This window comes from Pseudochaenichthys georgianus, chromosome 1 (genome assembly GCF_902827115.2).
Source record: "Pseudochaenichthys georgianus chromosome 1, fPseGeo1.2, whole genome shotgun sequence".
Classification (NCBI taxonomy): Eukaryota; Metazoa; Chordata; class Actinopteri; order Perciformes; family Channichthyidae; genus Pseudochaenichthys; species Pseudochaenichthys georgianus.
Window position 1 is genome coordinate 30,422,259 of NC_047503.1, and position 20,003 is coordinate 30,442,261.

Consider the following 20,003-nt stretch of genomic DNA (forward strand, 5'->3'; position numbering starts at 1 on the left):
CTGATATCTACAATTAGAACAAAGCTTTTACGTACAATAGTGAGCTGCTCCATTACAGAGCAGGGCTCAGAACAAAAACCACGTTCCCTGAAAATATTGAAAGCCATTATCAGATTGAAGAATGAAACCAAAAACAGGCCTGAGAGGATTATGATAAGTGTCCATTGTGAAAAAAGTCCGCACATTGCTGCCAAAAGTTACACAACATCCTCATGACCGACAATAAAGAGGAATACATTTTTGGTTTATAAACACAACACACTTTTGTATAGAGTAAATAAGTGATACGTGGAAATCATGTGACATGGGGAAGCGCCACCAAAATTGTTCTAGAGATCTTTGTTCCTGGTTAGAATAAGGATATGAAATTAGCTGGGCCTGAATGTTCTGCAGCAGCAAGGACTAACATCGGATTTAAAGATAAGTCAAGGTCGCGATAACTGAGATCGTCTGGCACATTTCTGCTTTTGAATGGTTCATATTTACCGTAAGAAACATTCAGTATATTTTCTAACACACTCTTGTACTTAACCCTTCACACATGTTATGCTACTTATCAAGTCATGTTCGTATAAAAATAAAAATCTTTACCATCAGACAAATAAACTTCAGACATTGCCTGCTTTTCGTTGGGTACACGCACGCACACACACACACGCACACACAGACACACACACACACACACACACACACACACACACACACACACACACACACACACACACACACACACACACACACACACACACACACACACACACACACACACACACACACACACACACACACACACACACACACACACACACACACACACACACACACACACACACACACACACACACACACACACACACACACACACACACACACCATTCCTAGAAATATGATTCAACGTTTTTCTTTGTAACGTTGACAGAGAGAGAACAAGGGCCAAAGCTGCCAAAAGCTACATTCACTGCGTGGGCACAATTTAGAAAAATGTCCCTCCAATAACCAAACTCCATCAGAGACTTAGTCTTCATTAGTTATTATTTCCTGGTGATTCTACACATCCTCAGATCCTCATGGGGTTTTACAGGTCACAGGGCCTTACGTGACCCCATGCCTTTTAGTTGTCCGTCACTGATTCAAAAATATATCCTGATCTTTCTTTAGATTTAGACTTGATTTTGGAGTGGTCACCTATTTAGCTAAGGTAAATAAAGCTCAAACAAATCCTCTGAGAACATCACAGTAGTACAAGTTAATCCTGGTTATAGTTGTTTGCAGTAAGGAAAACAGTGAGATTAGCAAACAAGGAAGTGTTGATTTCAAAGGTTGCCAGTGCATTTCCACATGCCATGTGACACTGTCTTCTGCAGAGAGAGGGGGAGGGAGAGAGTGGAAGAGCTATTAGATTATGTAATATCGTTTTGTAGGAACTAATCTTCTTTATTAGGATGTTTGGAGCATTATAATTACCTCAGGCCGGACTGTCTGGGCATGATTGATCCTCTCCTGAAGATAAACAGCAAAAAGATTTAATATCGAAGCCGGGATGAAATCTCATAGAGTGCATTCAAAACAAAAGTTGTATAATACACTGTTTTAGAGTCAAAATACTGTAATTTAGACATACCTTGCTCAACAGGTGAGTCACATGTGTCAACCGGCTGACGGTCACCTGGAAAAAATAAAAACATTTAACTGTGAGTTACATTGGGGTGGGTGTAAAACCATCAACATAATAAGAGTGTTGTTGACGTAAGCATAGGCAGATCCCCAGCAGTGAGTTTCCAAACATGAGTCAGGTTTTATCACTGATTGGTACCCAAGCTGAGTTTAGCACAAACCATGGAAAACCTACTAAATACATATATACATGTATTTACGTAAATCCATTATATAAATACATTACACATCTGAAAGACAGAGGAAAGCAAGAGAGCGAATTAGACGTGAAAATACAAAGTTCACGCAGAGACAGGAAACGTTCTTGGTCACTGATAAACATGTCCTCAAGCAGAACAATGAGCAAGGTTAAAAGCTCAGCGGGAGACAACTTTCCCTAGCTTGGAATGTGACCTGTCTGTGGTGAGTGACTTTGGTTTGATGTTTGGCTCAAAATATGCAGTCCAGGAGGCTACTGAACACTTAGTAATCAGATAAATATAATATATACAAACCAAGGTCATTTAAAAACAATGTTTAATATATTTTAGCTCACTAAACCACTCACTTATCTGTCTGAATTTCTGTTGCAGATATTTAGTGATTCAGGCAGCTCAAATATGTTGATAGATAGAAAAGTCAACAGAGATGATTAGAACCTCTAAAGTAAGTCAAGATGAGCATACCCATAATAAGGGGTCGTATAGAGAACCTCCGGACCACTGTCAAGGAAATGATGAATGAATTAAAATCAGATCTATTTGAATCACAACACTTACGCAAGACCCTTTAGTACAATGGGAACAATGGAAAATACTGACCCAGTTTAGACTAATGACAGGTTTGCAGTTGCTACACAGTTGGATTCAAGCCAACAATAAAAGAGTGTACTTTCCCATCCTGATTAACTTGTCTACTTTTACAGGTTTTTCCACCTCCAACCATTGTGGCGTTAACTTTAATCTATTTTAAGACTATTTCCTGTCAGCTCTCTATTGTTTACAGAAAGCCACTGAGGAAATCTGACCCAACATTACAGAATGGTAGCATTATATGGTCACATTGAAAATATAAATACACTGAACAAAAATATAAACGCAACACTTTTGTTTTTGCTCCCATTTTTCATGTGATGAACTCAAAGATCTAAAACATTTTCTATATACACAAAATAACCATTTCTCTCAAATATTGTTCACAAATCTGAAAAAATCTGTGATAGTGAGCACTTCTCCTTTGCCGAAATAATCCATCCCACCTCACAGGTGTGGCATATCAAGATGCTGATTAGACAGCATGATTATTGCACAGGTGTGCCTTAGGCTGGCCACAATAAAAGGCCACTCTGAAACGTGCATTTTTGCTTTATTGGGGGGGTCTGGGGGGGTCCGAAAACCAGTCAATATATGGTGTGAGGGGTAGGGTTAGGGGTAGGGTTAGGGTTAGGGGTAGGGTAATGTTGTGAATTGAGTGGCCCATGGTGGTGGTGGGGTTATGGTATGGGCAGGCGTATGTTATGGACTACGAACACAGGCCACTTGATTCACAACATTACCCTACCCCTAACCCTAACCCTACCCCTCACACCAGATACTGACTGGTTTTCGGACCCCCCCCAGACCCCCCCCAATAAAGCAAAAATGCACGTTTCAGAGTGGCCTTTTATTGTGGCCAGCCTAAGGCACACCTGTGCAATAATCATGCTATCTAATCAGCATCTTGATATGCCACACCTGTGAGGTGGGATGGATTATCTCGGCAAAGGAGAAGTGCTCACTATCACAGATTTTTTCAGATTTGTGAACAACATTTGAGATAAATGGTTATTTTGTGTATATAAAAAATGTTTTAGATCTTTGAGTTCATCTCATGAAAAATGGGAGCAAACACAAAAGTGTTGCGTTTATATTTTTGTTCAGTGTATATACCGCGATCAAATATCACAGTAAAAGGGCTGGAGTGTTTGTATAGTCTCTATTAGTAATACTGCAACTACTCACACCTGCTTATCACAAATTAAAGGACATTATGAATGATAAAGCAAGCAAAACGATCAATGTTCAATCGTTATCCAAATTGATCACCAGTTAATCGTTTTCTTTCCATAGTGTTAGATAACGTTATATACTTTTAGGGATGCACGGTATGTTCTTTCAGCTGACAATGATTTCTTAATGATACATACTTATACGAATGTACCACTTTTGGTCAACACTTATCATACATCTGTAATACATTTAGCAGACACTTTGTTCAAAGTGGCTTACACTACGTAGTACATACTTCTGTATTATTTGTGGCTGTCTCGTGTAGACTAACATAGGATGTGGTACATTTGTTTGCTTCTTGTTTTATTAAAGGAAGCAGGAAATCCTACATTTAACTGGCAAGGTCTGTTTGTCTACCCTGTACTTTTTCACATGCGTCATGTTAATCCTCAATCATGGTTAATATTAACCGAAAGACAAGCAAGTGACTGTGACTGTACTCACGTTGAGATCGCCTTTTGTAAAGCAGCAGCATCAGCAGCAGCAACCCTACGATCAGGGATCCGATGACCACCAAAGGAGCGACTACTTTGGTGGTGCCATCCACCTTATTCCCCTGGGCACGTCCTGAATAAAACCAAGAAAGATTAAATGTGTTAATACTTTAACTCATGAACAAAAACAGTGAGCTACTATTGGTAAAATCAGACTGGTTGGATGTTCACCCTATATTACTCTTGCAAACTACTTTCACTTGCACTTTAATTTCCAATGCGGTCTGCACAATTTGGCCATAGGAAAATGACGTCAGCTCTTTTGAAAGGGTTTTCAGTTAATGATAATAAATAAAACTGAAGAAAAGCTGCAGTTCAACAACACAAAAAGCATTAACCGGTAGCCTGGACTGTCAAGCATAGCTTTCTTTGTTTGTGAGGAGCAATGTTTTGGAGTTTTCCGTAACATGACAGTTCAAAACAACTGAAGCAGAGATGTGTTGTCATAAATAAATACAACTTATGACCTGCCAATAACAAGCCTATTAAGACTACATTTGACACGTTTTGTTGCTGTGGGATAATTCAGTCCTCTGTCACGCTCTGCAGCAAAACAAATAAGATAAGATAATATAAGATAAGATAAGATGGACCTTTATTAACTCCATGGGGAAATTCAGTAGTTTAAGAGCAACAGGGTAGGATTGAAAACAGGACAGCACAGATTCACACAATTAAGGATAGAATCAAATATACAAATGATAAAATAACTATAAAATAAGAAATGAATTAAAATGAACATATATACATATTGGTCATGTGTACATAATATTTACGTGTGTGTGAAAACAGTATGTATTTTATGTTATTAAATAATGCACCAAGTTGGCTTGGGGTTCAAAGTCTTTTTTAGTTGTGCAATCAATAATGAAGGTCTGTTTATGCAACTCCAGTTATAGTCATTGCTTTCAGACTTCAAGTAAATGGAGACCTCAGATGTAACAGTGGCTGAAATGTTTGTATGGCATTTCCTTGTGTGAAGAACAAGTGAACCAAAAGGCCTAAAAGTTATCAAGCGAGGTAATCAGCAATAAATACCTGTCTTTTCTGGCTCTTGTACTGTATATGTGGCCTCTTCCTCTTTTCCTCCACTGACATTAAACACTTTGCAAGTGTAGCTGGAGAAAGTAGATCCGTCCATCAAAGTCAGCTTACTGGAGAGGTTAAACAGACCACTTTCAGTCTTCTTCGCCTCCATTTGAGAGCTTTTGGTCCACTCTGTGCCGAACTCATCAAACCAGCGAAGTTGACCTTCTGGATAGCCACTGTCGGAATCGCACATCAGGGTACTTGTCTGAGGGTCGAATTTTATAGCTGGTTTGTTGTACTTGGCTGTAAAGGATAGAGGGAGGAAAAACATGATCATAAAGCCGAACCTTGCCCCATCATAAAATGACACAAATGAAATATCAAGAAAATGTTTGTTGATCCTTATATTCTAAAAGAAGTATAAAGTGCAATATTTGGTAAGCAGCAATGCATATATTAAAGGAACTGACTTATGTAACATTGAAACTGAAAGTAACTAAACACAGCAAGGGGAATACCAATCAGATAAGCAAGGAAAGTCCCCTGGATCTCTGAATTGTCTCAAGTATCAAGACAGCAATTACAAGCAGAATAAACAAATGTTTAGAGAAACTTGCAGTGAAGATATTACATTAGTTAGCAGAATAGGATTTGACTCAAAATGGTCACCTATTGTTGTGCCAAATAGTTTTCAAAATGTTCCAGTGCAGTGGTCAACCATGGCTGGAGGGTCTCACCTGTTACTTTAAGGCGGGTGTTTTTGATTCCTGCTCCACTTTCTGTCATCACGTTACATGTATATTCTCCCTGGTCCTTTACAGAAGTGCTGGTAATGAGCAGGGAGACGTTCCTGTTTGTGGTGTTCCAGGACGGCTCAGCAAATGAATAGCCTGACTCTGCTGTAGTGCTACCTTCGTGATAAGACAGTAATGCTTCTTCAACTCCCTCTTTTTTCCAATCGACCCAGACGAGTTTTCCACCCTCTGCTTCTTGTGAGTGTATGTAAACACATTCCAGCAATGACTGCTGGCCATATTTCCCCACATTTTCAGCACGGACTTCCAGTTGTACAAAAGCTGTAGCAGAAAATATGTTGTTATAGAGACACAAAGCTACATCAGTAGCAAACAGCATTTCATACTTGAAATTCTAAGATTACAGCAAAATGTACCTGCATGTCCAATGCTGAGATGGATGAAAGTGAACAAAAGAAGGACACCATTTGAGGCCATGTTGATTTATCTGAAATGACAAAACAAACACATACTCGTTTTAATATCTAAAGTACAAAAGGGCAGTCAAGTTCGCTATGCACCAAGTTAACAACTCCTACACTTCTCGCCCTTGTGACGTCACTATTGTTAAACTTATTTACACAATGATAACCAATGATGTTCTGCTGCATTGTTCTTCTGAAAGCACTCTTTTCATTATACCCTGAACAATGACACATGGAAGCACAAAGAGCAATATGCAGCTCATCAAAATGAATTGGTCAGTTCTTTTTTTTTTTACATTAACATTGTTTAGCAACACTTTGAAGATGGTTCTAGTTGTGTCACAAGGGACTATTTTTTCTCTCTTGAAGCATGCACTCATAGCAGTTAGTGTTTTAATGTGAACTTGCTAAAGACCAACATTCTCAGAGTTCAGGTACTGCACAGCGTGTATTGACTGCCAAACCATGGCGGTTCCTTTGGATATTTTCTTCTGCCCTCCAGCTATTTGGAAAATATATCTCACGGTCTGATTTCAATTTAGGTTTGCACGTTTGTTCCTTAGTTGCCATAGATACCTTGCATTCATGGGCTCTTTGGTTTAATACACCTGGCAGACTAAAAGAGCTTCAAATGGGGGGCGTTGGGGATGAGATGATAGAATGTGTTACTCCGTTATTAAGTTATAAATTGAGTTTATTGTTGCTTGCCTAAGTTCTCCCAATAGCATAGTATACATGCATGCCTAGACACAGGTGTTCCTAAACAGACCAAAGACAGGTCAGCATGTCTGCTTGTGTGTGTTTGTGTGTATTTGTGTGTGTCTCTCCCCTCTTCCCCTGATTGTCTCTCTGCTCCTACATAAAAGGCCTGAGGAACGCTACAGTTTCTCTCTTCCACTTCCCTTCCTCACATGGCCCTGTTTTTGTGTGCCCAAGTTTTCTTTGTTGAAGAAAAAAGAAACGCAGGGTTAGAGTGAATAAACTACAGATTTGATTATGGGATGGGGATCGCCAGAAGGGGAGGCTGCACCTGCAGGGAGACAATCAGGGAAAGAAGGGAGAGACACACCAAAACACACCCAAGCACACACAAGCAGACACACTGACATGTAACACAGGTAAAAGGAAGCAAGATAATTCATTTTCTCTACATATTCATTCATATTTATAGAAACAGATACATGAGCCTTAGATTGCCAAAGCCTGCTAATTTGCAATACTTGTCCTTTAAGGGCCTAACAACTGTAGAAAAAAACACGGAAAGAACTCAGTTTAAACTTGGGTTTGAAATGATTCTGGTTTCTGTTTGAACCGTCTACTTTTGATTTATAAAGAATGCGCCAACAGCGAGATCTTATTAGCGACACCATCTTCTGTAAAATGTTTGTTCACAGGCTACACATTTTTCAAGAAGGTTGGGTATTAGATTCAGACCTGCACAGTACCATAAATGCAACCAAAGCAGTTGCTCGATGGTAAATGGGTATCTTAATGTGTTTAGGTTTGTTTTTGCAATACTGCTCTTTGTTCCTAGTTTCTCATATTGTAACTGGATATTGAACATCAAAAATCTGCTTGACTAGCTTTCCACTTTCACTTTTTAAGTGTTTGTATTTACTTTCACTTGAACTGCCACTTAACTCTGCAAGAAATAAAACAGGGGAGAAAAAAGCAAACTGATAGTGAAAGAGATATCCACTTTAAAAATGAAAAACTTGAAAGCTCAATATTAAGCAATTTCTTCTTCACTTCGAAGAGGTGAGGAACACATTTCTGTGATAATCCCTGTGCTCTTTTTTTATTTGCTTTCATAAAGTTAAGTGTTAGACCCAAGGATTGTAGCTCACTCTGTCTCTCTGCACTTGCAACAAAATTGACAAAATGTACTTTATTTTTAACTCACTCAAGTTTGAAACTTCCCTCCTTGTGCCCAAACCATCCTTAAAAGGCATAGGAATACATTATGCTGTTTTGTTGGATTCAGGCACAGCTTGTTCATCCACATGATCAAAACGGAACAGGCTTTTGCAAAAAGAAATGTGTCTATTTCCCATAACACAAAGGGGCAGGGGCAGCCTCCCATCACCAAAGCAACTTTTTTGTGGATTTTAACTCAGTCAGTCAGAGAATTCTTACTCAATCACAGTGCAAAAGAAACACAAAATAAATATCCTAACCAAAAGCATAATTAACTGCAGCTGTTATGTGGCGGAAGCCTTTCTAAAAATCTTGGACAGGGTGAATAAACATCTGCACGCCCACACAACCACTTGAGGATTGAATCCAAGAATGTATCCTCTGATACACACTGGTCACATACAGCACATCCCATGTCAGTCCAACACTGAGTTATGGATATGCACTGCATGTGGGTTAACATCTAGCACATTGTGGTTTTCAACAGCAATACAGTTTATGACGGAGTGTTCTCCTGGGAGTACTGTCATAATTCTTTTCCTTATTTAAAAACATGGATAATATGACCCGAGTGGCCTGGCCTTTTTATTCACTTCCTATTTGGACACTAACTATGTCAACGTCCTGAAGGCCCCTCTTTCTCAAGAGAACTTGAAATGATACACACCTCTGAACCGTTTTCTATTCTAAACAATGGTATATGATCCTAAGTTTAAAAAAACAAGAGGTAACCATGAAGTTGTTCAAATCAGTAACAATATTAATAATAATACTTTTTATTATTATCAGGGGAAAGACAGGGCTGTGAAAACTATCTGGTTATATGTTCTATGCCTTAGCCATGTACCAGAACAGATTCAATATTCAGAATGTTGACCTCATAATAAAAAAGTATATTTTCCTATTCCATCAACAACCCCTCTTCTTACTGAAGAGCGTTTTAAAGTCAGGAAATATTTATAAACGGTGATCTAGAATTCAGTCCTCACTTTCATCATTTCCTGAATGTGTGCAACGTTACCTCTGTCAAAACAGCAAAAACCATGGTGATGATCACTTTTGATGACTTTTTGATAGCCCATGCAACACTCACTTCAACTTTAAAAAAAAATGGGAATTGAAAGTCCCACTAGTTAGTAACATTTATTCCAACATAAACTAACATACATAAAAAGAAAGTGGCCGTTAGTATTATAAACATGATATAAACACATGCAATACTGCACTATTCTACTAGTATCTAACAGCAAAGGTGTCTGATGTAGCCCAGTTTTGATTTTGCAAGGCTTCTCTACCTAAACGTTTACCACTGTGTTAGTTATGGCAAAAACGTTTTTTTAAATAACAAAAAAAATGGTGTGATTGTTATTATTATTATAATTTTAGTACAAACAGACTTCATATATCTCAAAGTGATAGAATACTTGTATTGTTTAATTTAATGTGACATAAACATATTGTGAAGGAGTTCAAGTATCTCGGGGTCTTGTTCTCGAGTGAGGGAACAATGGAGCGTGAGATGGGCCGGAGAATCGGAGCAGCGGGAGCGGTACTGCAGTCGCTTTACCGCACCGTTGTGACGAAAAGGGAGCTGAGCCAGAAGGCAAAGCTCTCTGTCTACCGGGCCATTTTCGTTCCTACCCTCACCTATGGTCATGAAGGATGGGTCATGACCGAAAGAACGAGATCGCGGATACAAGCGGCCGAGATGGGTTTTCTCCGCAGGGTGGCTGGTGTCTCCCTAAGGGATAAGGTGAGAAGTTCGGTCATCCGGGAGGGACTCAGAGTTGAGCCGCTCCTCCTTCGCGTCGAAAGGAGCCAGTTGAGGTGGTTCGGGCACCGAGTTAGGATGCCACCTGGGCGCCTCCCTAGGGAGGTGTTCCAGGCACGTCCAGCTGGGAAGAGACCAAGGGGTAGACCTAGGACCAGGTGGAGGGATTATATCTCTTCGCTGGCCTGGGAGCGCCTTGGGATCCCCCAGTCAGAGCTGGTTGATGTCGCCAGGGAAAAGAAAGTTTGGGGCTCTCTGCTGGAACTGCTACCCCCGCGACCCGACCACGGATAAGCGGGAGAAGATGGATGGATACACATATTGTGTGGAAATCAAAGGCTACAAGCAACTTCATTGTGCATTGCTTATTTAAGTCTAAGTTAACTACGTCTATGGCAGTTTAGGCACTGTTGTGACGCTTGTGCTGTGTATGCAAATATTGTAACTTGTCGGACGTACAGTTCCGTATTAGTTATCTAGAGAATAAAAGAGGAAGCACTGTAAAACATTCATAACTTTGGTATTTTATAAAGGTTTTAGGTGTAGAAGAGTTTGGGGTCATGTTAAGTATAGCCTACCAGTGGAGCTATCGGCTACTGTATTTGGAGCGAGGTTGAGCTCACGAGGGCATTGAGTAGATCGACTTTCCCCGTAAACATAGAAACAATTAACACATCATTCCAGAAACATTATCATACATACACTAACGTTTCCGTACGTTACAAATACAGTATTTAAAGGACACTGTGCCACTATCGAAAAACATCGAAGAAAATCCTAATGGAGGTTGACTTAGCTACATAACACGACATTATGATCCATTATGTCGCCAATATAACACACAATGAATGCCACGTCAAACTCACCGCACACGCTCCTCTAGAAGGCGACTTCTCCTGTCGGTGGATCCCTCGTTTATCTGAAATCTACTCGACTGCTTGCATGCTTCAAACAAGCGTACTTTCACTTTCATTCTCAATAGAGCGGCGGGCTACAGGGAATAGGCTGCATACATCAACACTGGCTTGACATTTAAGAAAATAAAGAAAAAGTTATTTGAACAACATTTTGGTCCATTAATTTCCTTTAATTCGAATTGCTTAAAAAAAGGCTTGCCAATATAGCCTTCATTTTACAATGGTTATCCTTTATGGATGATTGACAACTTTTCCCTGTCAACCTTATCTTTTTAGCTCATAAAATTTTAGCTGGAGGGTAACACTACAAAGATCTGCAGTAAAACAACCATCATTTCTACATTGTAATCATTTAAAAAAAGGTACAACAAACACAGAAAACATGGTCAACATTGTTATTTAATGTTCTTTAACACTTGTGCAATTTCTTAATTTCAATTTTCTGCAGTGACTTACATCCAGCAACAGGAACTGATATAAGATGCAAACAGAGATATCTTGCATCATAACAGACGTTAAAAATAGACACCACAGAAATTACATTTCATGTACCTGAAATGTAGGTCGTCTGCCATGACGGCAGGTTGATACGGCAGTCACACACGTGACTCAACAAGACAGAAGCAGGAGGGAGTTTGAATTTTGGTTAAATAATGCGACAATGAAATGTATAAAAAGATTTTTTCTATAATTCCATTGAGAAGAATAATAGACAAAAGTAAAAGCAGTGTTGAACATAGAAAAAAGGCAGAGCTTTCATAAGGTCACTTTTCAAATCTAGGATGGGTTTACAAGAAACACTTCATGACCAACAACATTCCATCGACCCACAATGGAAAAACTAGGCCTTGTTGATGCACGTCGGCTGCTAATCTTGAAACCCAACCTTGTTTGATGCTGTAGCCTAACACACAAAACAGGCACACTTTGTTGTTGAGTAAAATCACCTATAAAAACATGGGGCACTCAAAACCGGCACTGGGGTTACAGTTATCTAGGCCTAGTGACTACAATATAAAAAGGGCTTATTCCAATTCAGTTACCTGACATGGGACCTACAGTACTCATCTGAAGACTAATGTTTGCATCCTTCAGATCACAATCACAGTAATTTATGTGACTCCTATTTGGCTCCTTAGTGGATGATAACATAATCAGTAGAAAGATTCCAACTTCATGCAACAACAATACAACAATTATTCCACAGAAAAACAAACAGGTTAAATCAATAAAAAATCTTCACAGTTACGTTTCTTCTCACATTCATACTTTACAGACTAGACGTGCATGCAAGATGGATCAAAGCTGAACACAGTGCAAAAGTGACAGCTTTTGAATTTGCTTGTGTTCTGGAAACTGCTTGTATAATCACGTACAGCTCATGCTGTCTTAAATAATCAGGGGGAGATGAATTCATAATTTGTTGATAAGAGAAATATGATCCTTGTACCCTGTCTGCCATGTCTAATGCGTAACAGGGGCAAAGGCAGACTATTTGAAACATGTCCATAGAAATACATAAAGTGCTTCTGTCAAAACAAACAAACAATAAAAAACAGTACAAAACGACCTTAATAAAAGAAGTATCAAAACAATGCACTTGGGGGTGTGAAGGTAACTGGTGTCTGTTGGACAGCAGAAACAATTACTGCAGTACAGGCAAATGGGACGGTATTCCTTGTTAAAAAATAAATAATTAAAATGGAGACAAGTTCAGAGATGAGTAGATGAAGGGGGTACGGGGGGGTGGGGGGGTCATTAGGGATTTATCCTAGGATGAGGCTGGACTTTCCGCCAGGGGGATTTCTACGGCCAGAGGGATTTACCCCGGCAGTATCGTCTGCTGGAGGACTCTCTTCCTTCTGTTCTGCAACCGCTTCAGGCTCCGGGGCACTGTTGTCTAAACATATGCAGGGAAATAGGCGACAATTTATTCCAATTCAAAACATTAACAGTGGAAAATTCACCATGGACTTGTCACAAACATAGATGTGTATGCGTGTGGTTATATGTATGTGTTTATGCACAGGCAATGACTGTATCTATGTGTACAGGTACCATAGAAATAGAATTTGACTATCACTACTGTAACATCTATTTCCATGACAGGTATAAACAATGTATGCGTATGTTGTATTTGTGATATTTATCCAAATGTTGTATGTAATATCGGACCCCTGTTTTACAGTCTATAAAACCAGAGGTAAAACTGTGTGATGTGACCAGAAAATAATAGTTGCTTACCATAATCAAATTGATAATTTTCTCCATCCTAAAAAAAAAGAAAGTCAGAAATTAATACACAAGTGGCCTTTGTGGGACAATAAGGGAAGATGAAAACAGACAAATATACATTCTTCTTCTTTTGCTTCCGTATATGTTTGCTTGCCCTAAGGTTTCACTTCATTTTTAACTACCAAAGCTCATGATCTCATGCATGATCTTACGGGATTGTCTGCGGAGGGGCTGCTGCCCTGGTTCCCTCCTCTCCTCCGGGGGGCTGACGGTTCTCCACAAAGCACACCTGTGGGCTTCCCACCTGGAAGAACAAGGACACATGATTGCTCAGATTAAAATGCCATTACACAGTAGGTGCAAACATTAAATGTAATACATTCTCAATTATTTTACACAGACAAATGTACTGATCTGATCATTGTATGATACATTTCCCCCAAAACAATGCGTTGTTACTAGAGCATATAACATTTCCTTTAATTTGATATTACTCATAAAATAATTACAATGTTCCTGATCTAAGGGCAGTGTATCACCTGAAATGTTATGGCAAAGAACTTTGTTAAATGAGTTAGGGTAAACTTTATCAGGTTCCCTATGAACATTGAGTTTGAAATTCAATCTAGGAAAAATGGCACCAAATTCATGATGAGTGAAATTTGAGTGAGTCCTGTTACTCTGTGGCGCGAGTCTGCTGCTGCAGATAGCAGACACTTTCAGCTTTAGTTTGATTACAGACACTTTGTCCAAAATAATATAACAGTATTAATTACAGTATGAACCTAAACTCAAATTTGTTCTCAAATCATCTGTAAAGTTGTGTGACTGCATCTTGTATGGTTGGACACTATTGCAGTGACAACATATAAACACCTGGCAAAGAACTTGTTTTCTCTCCAATGTAGTTCCCACTACAGCAGTGGTTTCCAGATCCACATCTTGCCATGAGGACAAACACAAAGACTGACAAGCTCAAACTAAAAATCATACATTGCTCTAATGCAGGGGTGTCCAAACTTTTTTCACCGAGTGCCACATACAGAAAAATATACGAAGGGCTGGGCCAGTCACTAGATGTACATTGCCTCATAAGTTAAGTTATACGTCAGGAAAATTGATCAAATGTAGGTAAATTATGCTTGATACTTGAAAATGCCTTCAGAAAAAAACAGCCTATATCACAGCTCTCCATAGGGTTTCATTTATCTTGTTGGTAGCTCATCCCTCAGTTTGCTTATAATAAGGGGAAATATGAAGGGTATATTTCAAGCTTGTTAGGTAAATAAGTTATTGGGTGTTTTTTGTATCAACTAAGATTTGTTAGAAAATGTTTCCAACTTTAATTGACTGAATTTATTTGAAAAGTGGGCTTATTAACACATGAATACTACTGTGTCATATATTTGTACATATATATTTAAGAAGTACAATATAACACAAGCACAAGTTTCATTTGTTGGCCGTATTACATTATACTTTTAGAATTTGCTGAGGGCCGATTCCATGTACTTTAATGTACGGGTCGTAGTTTGGACACCCCTGCTCTAATGGCTGGTGAATATGCAACATTTACATTGAAGCTTAAGCTCCATTAGCAGGGCATTTGTTTTGGTTATCAAATGATCGCAGGAAATAAAGCTGTTTCTACAATCTTTTCAAAAGAGTAAACAAAAACCACTAAAATGTCCTTCAAATGTCAAAATGAAATGCAAGAGCAGTGCCTTTCATGGTATGAGGTATTTCCCAGAAACGATTAAAACACAACTGGGGATATTGTTTGAGGGACAAATGCAATCCACTGACCTAATGGGATGACCCACATTATGCTGGACATTTCCTCGTACGCAAGTTTCTCCTACATTTACTCCTACATGTACTCCATTGTCTTTTTGTCCTTTCAATTTTGGAGGTTCCACTTTCTTATGAAATGGGTTTCTGACAATAACTCACATGGTCTAAGAAAAAAAAAAGAAAGAATTCAATTTCCTTTCCTGCTGCTTTTTCTTCATGTCTGTTTTGGCTTCGTTTTTGATCCTAGGCTTATTTCCGGTCCTTATCTAAACAAGACCAGCCAATGTCAGTGTTTCCCTGATATAAACCACACATGGACCACCTAAGTAGGAAACTGAACAATCTGGTGCCACTAAATGTTTTTAAAGCTCGGTTGGATGCTACTCAATCGGAAGCTATTGGTACCTGTTTATGTGGATAACTATGTAAATGATGCTGTATGATGTCCTTTTGTTGTTCTGTTTATGTTTTATGTTTCATGTGGAACTACTTGAGCAGGTCTCCCTTGAAAAAGAGATCAATGATCTCAATGGGATTTTATCTGTATAAATAAAGGTTTGAAATTAAATGAAGTATATTAATTGCCTCCCAAGTATATTTGGAGATCCATTTTAACCTATTTTTCTTATCCGCACAGCATGTAGGATTATCCCGCAATAAACTACTGAGTACTGCGTCACCGCTTAATGGACTGAGGCGTATTGCCCACAAAAGGTCAAATAGTTTTTGCAGCACATTTTTCTCATGAGCTGAGAATTTGGAATTAATATAATGCATCTTTATTTCTTGATGGGATCCATTCCCTTGACACTGTATTTTTCTATTGTAAATGCATCTGGGTCACACTTGTATACTGAATTGGTAGATCAGATCATACCATTTAAATGTCTCCTTTTGACATTTTTTAAATGTCATTCCATCGACCCACAACATTTTTCAAGTAGGTCCTGCTGACAGACTTGTACTTTGGTTTCAAATCAAACGTTCTGGTCTGCAGGAACTTTGTTTTTATTGTCAACAGTGAAGTTAATGGAGGTTAAAAGTAAATAAGTACATTAACCCAAGTGCTGTTCTTAAAATCTGTTTTTAAATACTGATTTTAACATTAGCAATTCCTTTTTTATTTATTTTACAGGAAAATACGGTATATTTTTGTTCACTACTTTCCGCATACAGCGTTTGTTTGAACAGTAGATGAAGGCCTCATTTGTGTGAGAATGTGTTTATAAAGTGAAAATAAAAGCAATATTAGAAGGTTTCGTATTGTGTTTGAGGAAATTGGTTGGTTAAAAAAAGAAAAACTATGATCCTAGTCGTAAAATACTTAATTACAGTCAGGACAAAAGCTCATTGATGTAATGTATTGCGAGGGAAGTAAGGAGGAAGAAGGAAATGTCAGGGGGAATGTAAGGAAGCTTCAGTAGGCGTTCAGCCTGTTACCATGTAGAGTTTCACTAAATATCCTCTGTAGGAGTTTAAGACTTAGAAGAAAAACATACTTTTACTGTTAGAGAATATTTCTTCCTTATTCCTAAGATATTTAACCTTATTGCCTGTTGACGTTTACGACCAAACCCTGGCTCTGTTATCTCTCTTAAGGAATGGGAGGCTCCAGCTGTCTTGATAAACCAGTTCAACTCTCGGTCACGAAATGGTTTACGGCGGTGGGAACGCTGGCTTTCTAAGCTCCACAGATGTTTACGCCTGCCCCAATATGCTCATTAACTCTCTGTAAACTAGTTAAAAGGGCTATCGAGAGATAGGTTGATCAGAATTGACATGACAACCCACCCATGCAGTCAGAACCTTTTGCTGCTGTGACTTGTGATATGAATTCTCCAGCCGTATCCTTGCAATAAACTACCATTGTTTGACATCAAAGCTCCAACTCTCCTCGTGTCTCTCTGAGTCCTGACTCTCCATTGCTGAAGAAGTATCCCTTACATTTACAATTACATTTGCAAAAATATCTGCCCCCTCCATGTAATACTTTGATGTTGGATTTTACAGCAATAAATACATAGGCAGTACCCACTGTTCTGAGTGCATAGAAAAGTCAACCTTTATAACTCAGATTGTATGCATGTTGCGGCCTTATTTTTACTTTGACATTACTTTTGACTCTTTTTAAAACATTTACATTTGATTTAAAAAAATGAAATGAGTGCCTTGCTTGCAGTAATTTATTGAATCACAACAACTGATTCAAGATGTTTCTTTATTCTTGCCATCACACAGCCCTAGTAAATATGGCCGTAGACAGATGTTGGGATTAATGGAGAAACACCATTGACTGAATATCTACTGATTGAGAACACCTTGTATCTCCTTTGAAGGCAAAACAATATTCTCTACTTTGTTTGTCATCGCCATTGGGTGTGTGTGTTCTGCTTTAGTTTTTTAGTCACACCATCCGTAAATGTTTTGATAACTCGTCAAAATAAAAAGGGGAACTGAAAATTACTAAATAAGCTTTAATATTTAGAGAAGAGATACATTGTACCTGGTGGGTTGTTCCTCCGATTAGCATAGAGGTCCTCTGGCTCAGCGAAAACACTGGAGGCCATCTTGTTTTTCCGGACGGGAGGCTTATCCCCATCTGGACCAAGTGAAATGTTCGAGGCACCGCCAGGAGGGCGCAAGATCCTGCAAAGAGAGAGACGGTCAGAACTGTTCCGGAAATCTGGATCACACTGGCTGATTGTTCTGGAGAGTCTTTTCCCAGATCCTAAATGAATGTAAAATGTTTGAACCTGCTGCTGTGGTTTAGACTAATGATGTGCAGAACTAATCAGTGAGAAATACTTTTTTGTTTACACCTGTACACTTGTGTCAATAAACAAAGGTTAACATTTTTGTTAAGCATAACTTAACAACCTGCTACCCTAGGTAAAATGTAATGACTTAATCTGTCTATCAGATGTTTCAACTCATCAGAGTGGATGTCGAGTATCTTTGTCTCGACAGCCAGACTCAAGTGGCGAGGAAAGACCAGTTGGTCCCTGCCAAAATAAAAAGGTCACATCAAACACGTCATTAATGTTTCAAATTGAAGTTTAAGTGACTAAAGGAATACAAAAGCATTTCCTATAATGTGTCTATGTGTGTTTTGAATGTGGGCTACAGCTGTTCCCCTGAAAATATGAATTATGTGAACAATGAAATGTGATTATTAATGCAGCGGTTTTGGATACTTTGTAAGACCAATTTATATCAGCAAGGGTATAATTATATTTAAAAAAAATACTTATTAGTATAATGCAACAGTCAACACCACCCAAACCAGAGCCTTGAAAATATTTACTAGGTAAATGCAGCAATATTGCATTATACCCCTGAACTTGGTGTGCCTGATAAACTAAGACAAGACAACTAAGTATTGGCTATATACTTTAAGGTGGCAATTTTACTGTTCACATCGTTATATTTATATCAATATTGATAATTGAATAAATAATTGTAAAAAGTAAGACAAAATAGTAATTGCATACTGTAACATTGGCCTAGTGTATCCTTTAACAATGTGACTGTCTAGATATGATTGACAATGCACCTTCTTAACCTCATAAATCACTACAATCTCAATCGTTCATTTATTTATCCTGACAGTTTTTCGTCTTCGAGATATCACCGGATGTGGGATTAATTTCCCTACATCTCTATGATGAAAAATATACATGTGGCCGGGTTATTGTCAGGTGTAGCCAGCTGTAACATGGCCCTCGCCTTAATGCGGCCACATGCAGGGAAACCTGAAAGATGTCTTATTGTACTTCACTGGTCTCCTCGATCACTGATATGAAAACCACGGGGGCCCCACCCAACCGGAATGACACCCCATACATATTTAGTTTTCAGACAATAAAAACGTAAAATAGAAATATATCATTATTAAATTGAGCTGTCCATTAAACAAACGTGTTAGCGTTGCCTAGTCTGCACTAGCTAGCTAAGAAGCTTCTCTACAAAAGAGAGGGCACATGTGTGCTATGTTGCTAACGTTAAAAAATGGTCCATCCCGACAGACACAACGGGAAGGTGTGGTACTAAGATTTTTCCTAGCATCGCCGCCCCATGCTTAGTTTCGAGCATTTCGCGTTGGAAAAGCAATAATTACAGGAAGGGTTCGGGAAATTAAAAGTCTTCCTTTTGAGGTTAACCCATGTTAGCGTTGATGATAACGTCAGAGGATGCTGGACTTGTTGGCATCATGTTGGCTAACGGGTAACTGTCTGAACGTCGTCTTTTACCTGGAACTGCTTTTAGAACCAGGCTCCATCCCTTGATATATTTTCGTCGTCGTCATTATGTTGCACTAGGAGTCGTTAAATATGTATAAATCTGAAAAGATACACGCGAATTACACTTTCATTAGCTGCACTTCACCGCCTCATCATTGTCTATCCTAGCCAGTGGTTCCAAATAATCACCCTGCTTCCAGTCTGAGAGCACCAGTGTCCAAGTGACCAGAAGGAGGTGGTTCACTTCCGCTCCAATTTTCAGAATAAAACATATTGGCCTATTAAATAAAAGGTTAGGGGGATTTGTTTATCATCATATCAAATGTGTAATGCATTTAATTACGCAGTGCATCATTGGAGATTGATAGCTATTTCTCTACTATCCCGTACTTTTGTGAAGTGACGTATTTTGAATGCAAACACATCGCGTATCCGGTCTGTCGGTGCTCATTTCTGGTTGATTCTTCTTAGTATATCCAAAGATGCTTTGGTACCCTATGTTTGGTACTAGGGATGCAGTAAAATAATCCATGGGTTTGATATTTGGTTTGACACAGAAGTTAGTGTTTAAATGGCATTTCGACACAGAAGTTACTGTGTTTAAATGGCATTTCTAATCTTCAGCCTACGTACCACCAACATGTGATAAACTACTCTATGATTGGATCCGGGTAAATTAATTAAA

At 38.8% G+C, this 20,003-nt stretch overlaps 2 protein-coding genes across 3 annotated transcripts; both read right to left on the minus strand.

Moving 5' to 3' along the window:
* Positions 1 to 1,045: 1,045 nt before the first annotated feature.
* LOC117446662 (endothelial cell-selective adhesion molecule) lies at positions 1,046 to 11,107 on the minus strand. 2 transcript variants are annotated; one of them, XM_034082986.2, is made up of 9 exons: positions 10,998 to 11,107; positions 6,396 to 6,466; positions 5,962 to 6,300; positions 5,234 to 5,527; positions 4,146 to 4,268; positions 2,340 to 2,375; positions 1,622 to 1,666; positions 1,465 to 1,500; positions 1,046 to 1,358 (listed from the first exon to the last, which is right to left on the minus strand). In XM_034082986.2, exons 2-8 carry the CDS (start codon positions 6,454 to 6,456, stop codon positions 1,466 to 1,468), a joined length of 933 nt encoding a protein of 310 aa, XP_033938877.1. In that variant the 5' UTR covers positions 6,457 to 6,466; positions 10,998 to 11,107; the 3' UTR covers positions 1,046 to 1,358; position 1,465. The 2 variants fall into 2 exon arrangements, with proteins under 2 accessions (XP_033938877.1, XP_033938882.1); XM_034082991.2 differs by lacking the exon at positions 2,340 to 2,375.
* A 322-nt stretch (positions 11,108 to 11,429) lies between these two features.
* On the minus strand, positions 11,430 to 19,534 carry jpt1a (Jupiter microtubule associated homolog 1a). The gene is made up of 5 exons (XM_034083004.2): positions 19,328 to 19,534; positions 17,581 to 17,723; positions 13,496 to 13,587; positions 13,293 to 13,320; positions 11,430 to 12,948 (listed from the first exon to the last, which is right to left on the minus strand). The coding sequence occupies exons 1-5, from the start codon at positions 19,381 to 19,383 to the stop codon at positions 12,815 to 12,817; spliced, it is 453 nt and encodes a 150-aa protein (XP_033938895.1). The 5' UTR covers positions 19,384 to 19,534; the 3' UTR covers positions 11,430 to 12,814.
* Positions 19,535 to 20,003: the final 469 nt, after the last annotated feature.

Coding starts and splice junctions, on each gene's coding strand:
- LOC117446662 (XM_034082986.2), bottom strand. CDS start 6,456: ATGGCCTCAAATGGTGTCCTTCTTTTGTTCACTTTCATCCATCTCAGC. Junction 1,667..2,339: donor TATACGACCCCTTATTATGG/GTATGCTCATCT, acceptor TATTTTTTCCAG/GTGACCGTCAGCCGGTTGAC. Junction 1,501..1,621: donor TGACTCACCTGTTGAGCAAG/GTATGTCTAAAT, acceptor GTTTATCTTCAG/GAGAGGATCAATCATGCCCA.
- jpt1a (XM_034083004.2), bottom strand. CDS start 19,383: ATGACGACGACGAAAATATATCAAGGGATGGAGCCTGGTTCTAAAAGC. Junction 17,724..19,327: donor GGTTCTAAAAGCAGTTCCAG/GTAAAAGACGAC, acceptor CTCTCTTTGCAG/GATCTTGCGCCCTCCTGGCG. Junction 12,949..13,292: donor AAATTATCAATTTGATTATG/GTAAGCAACTAT, acceptor GCATATGTTTAG/ACAACAGTGCCCCGGAGCCT.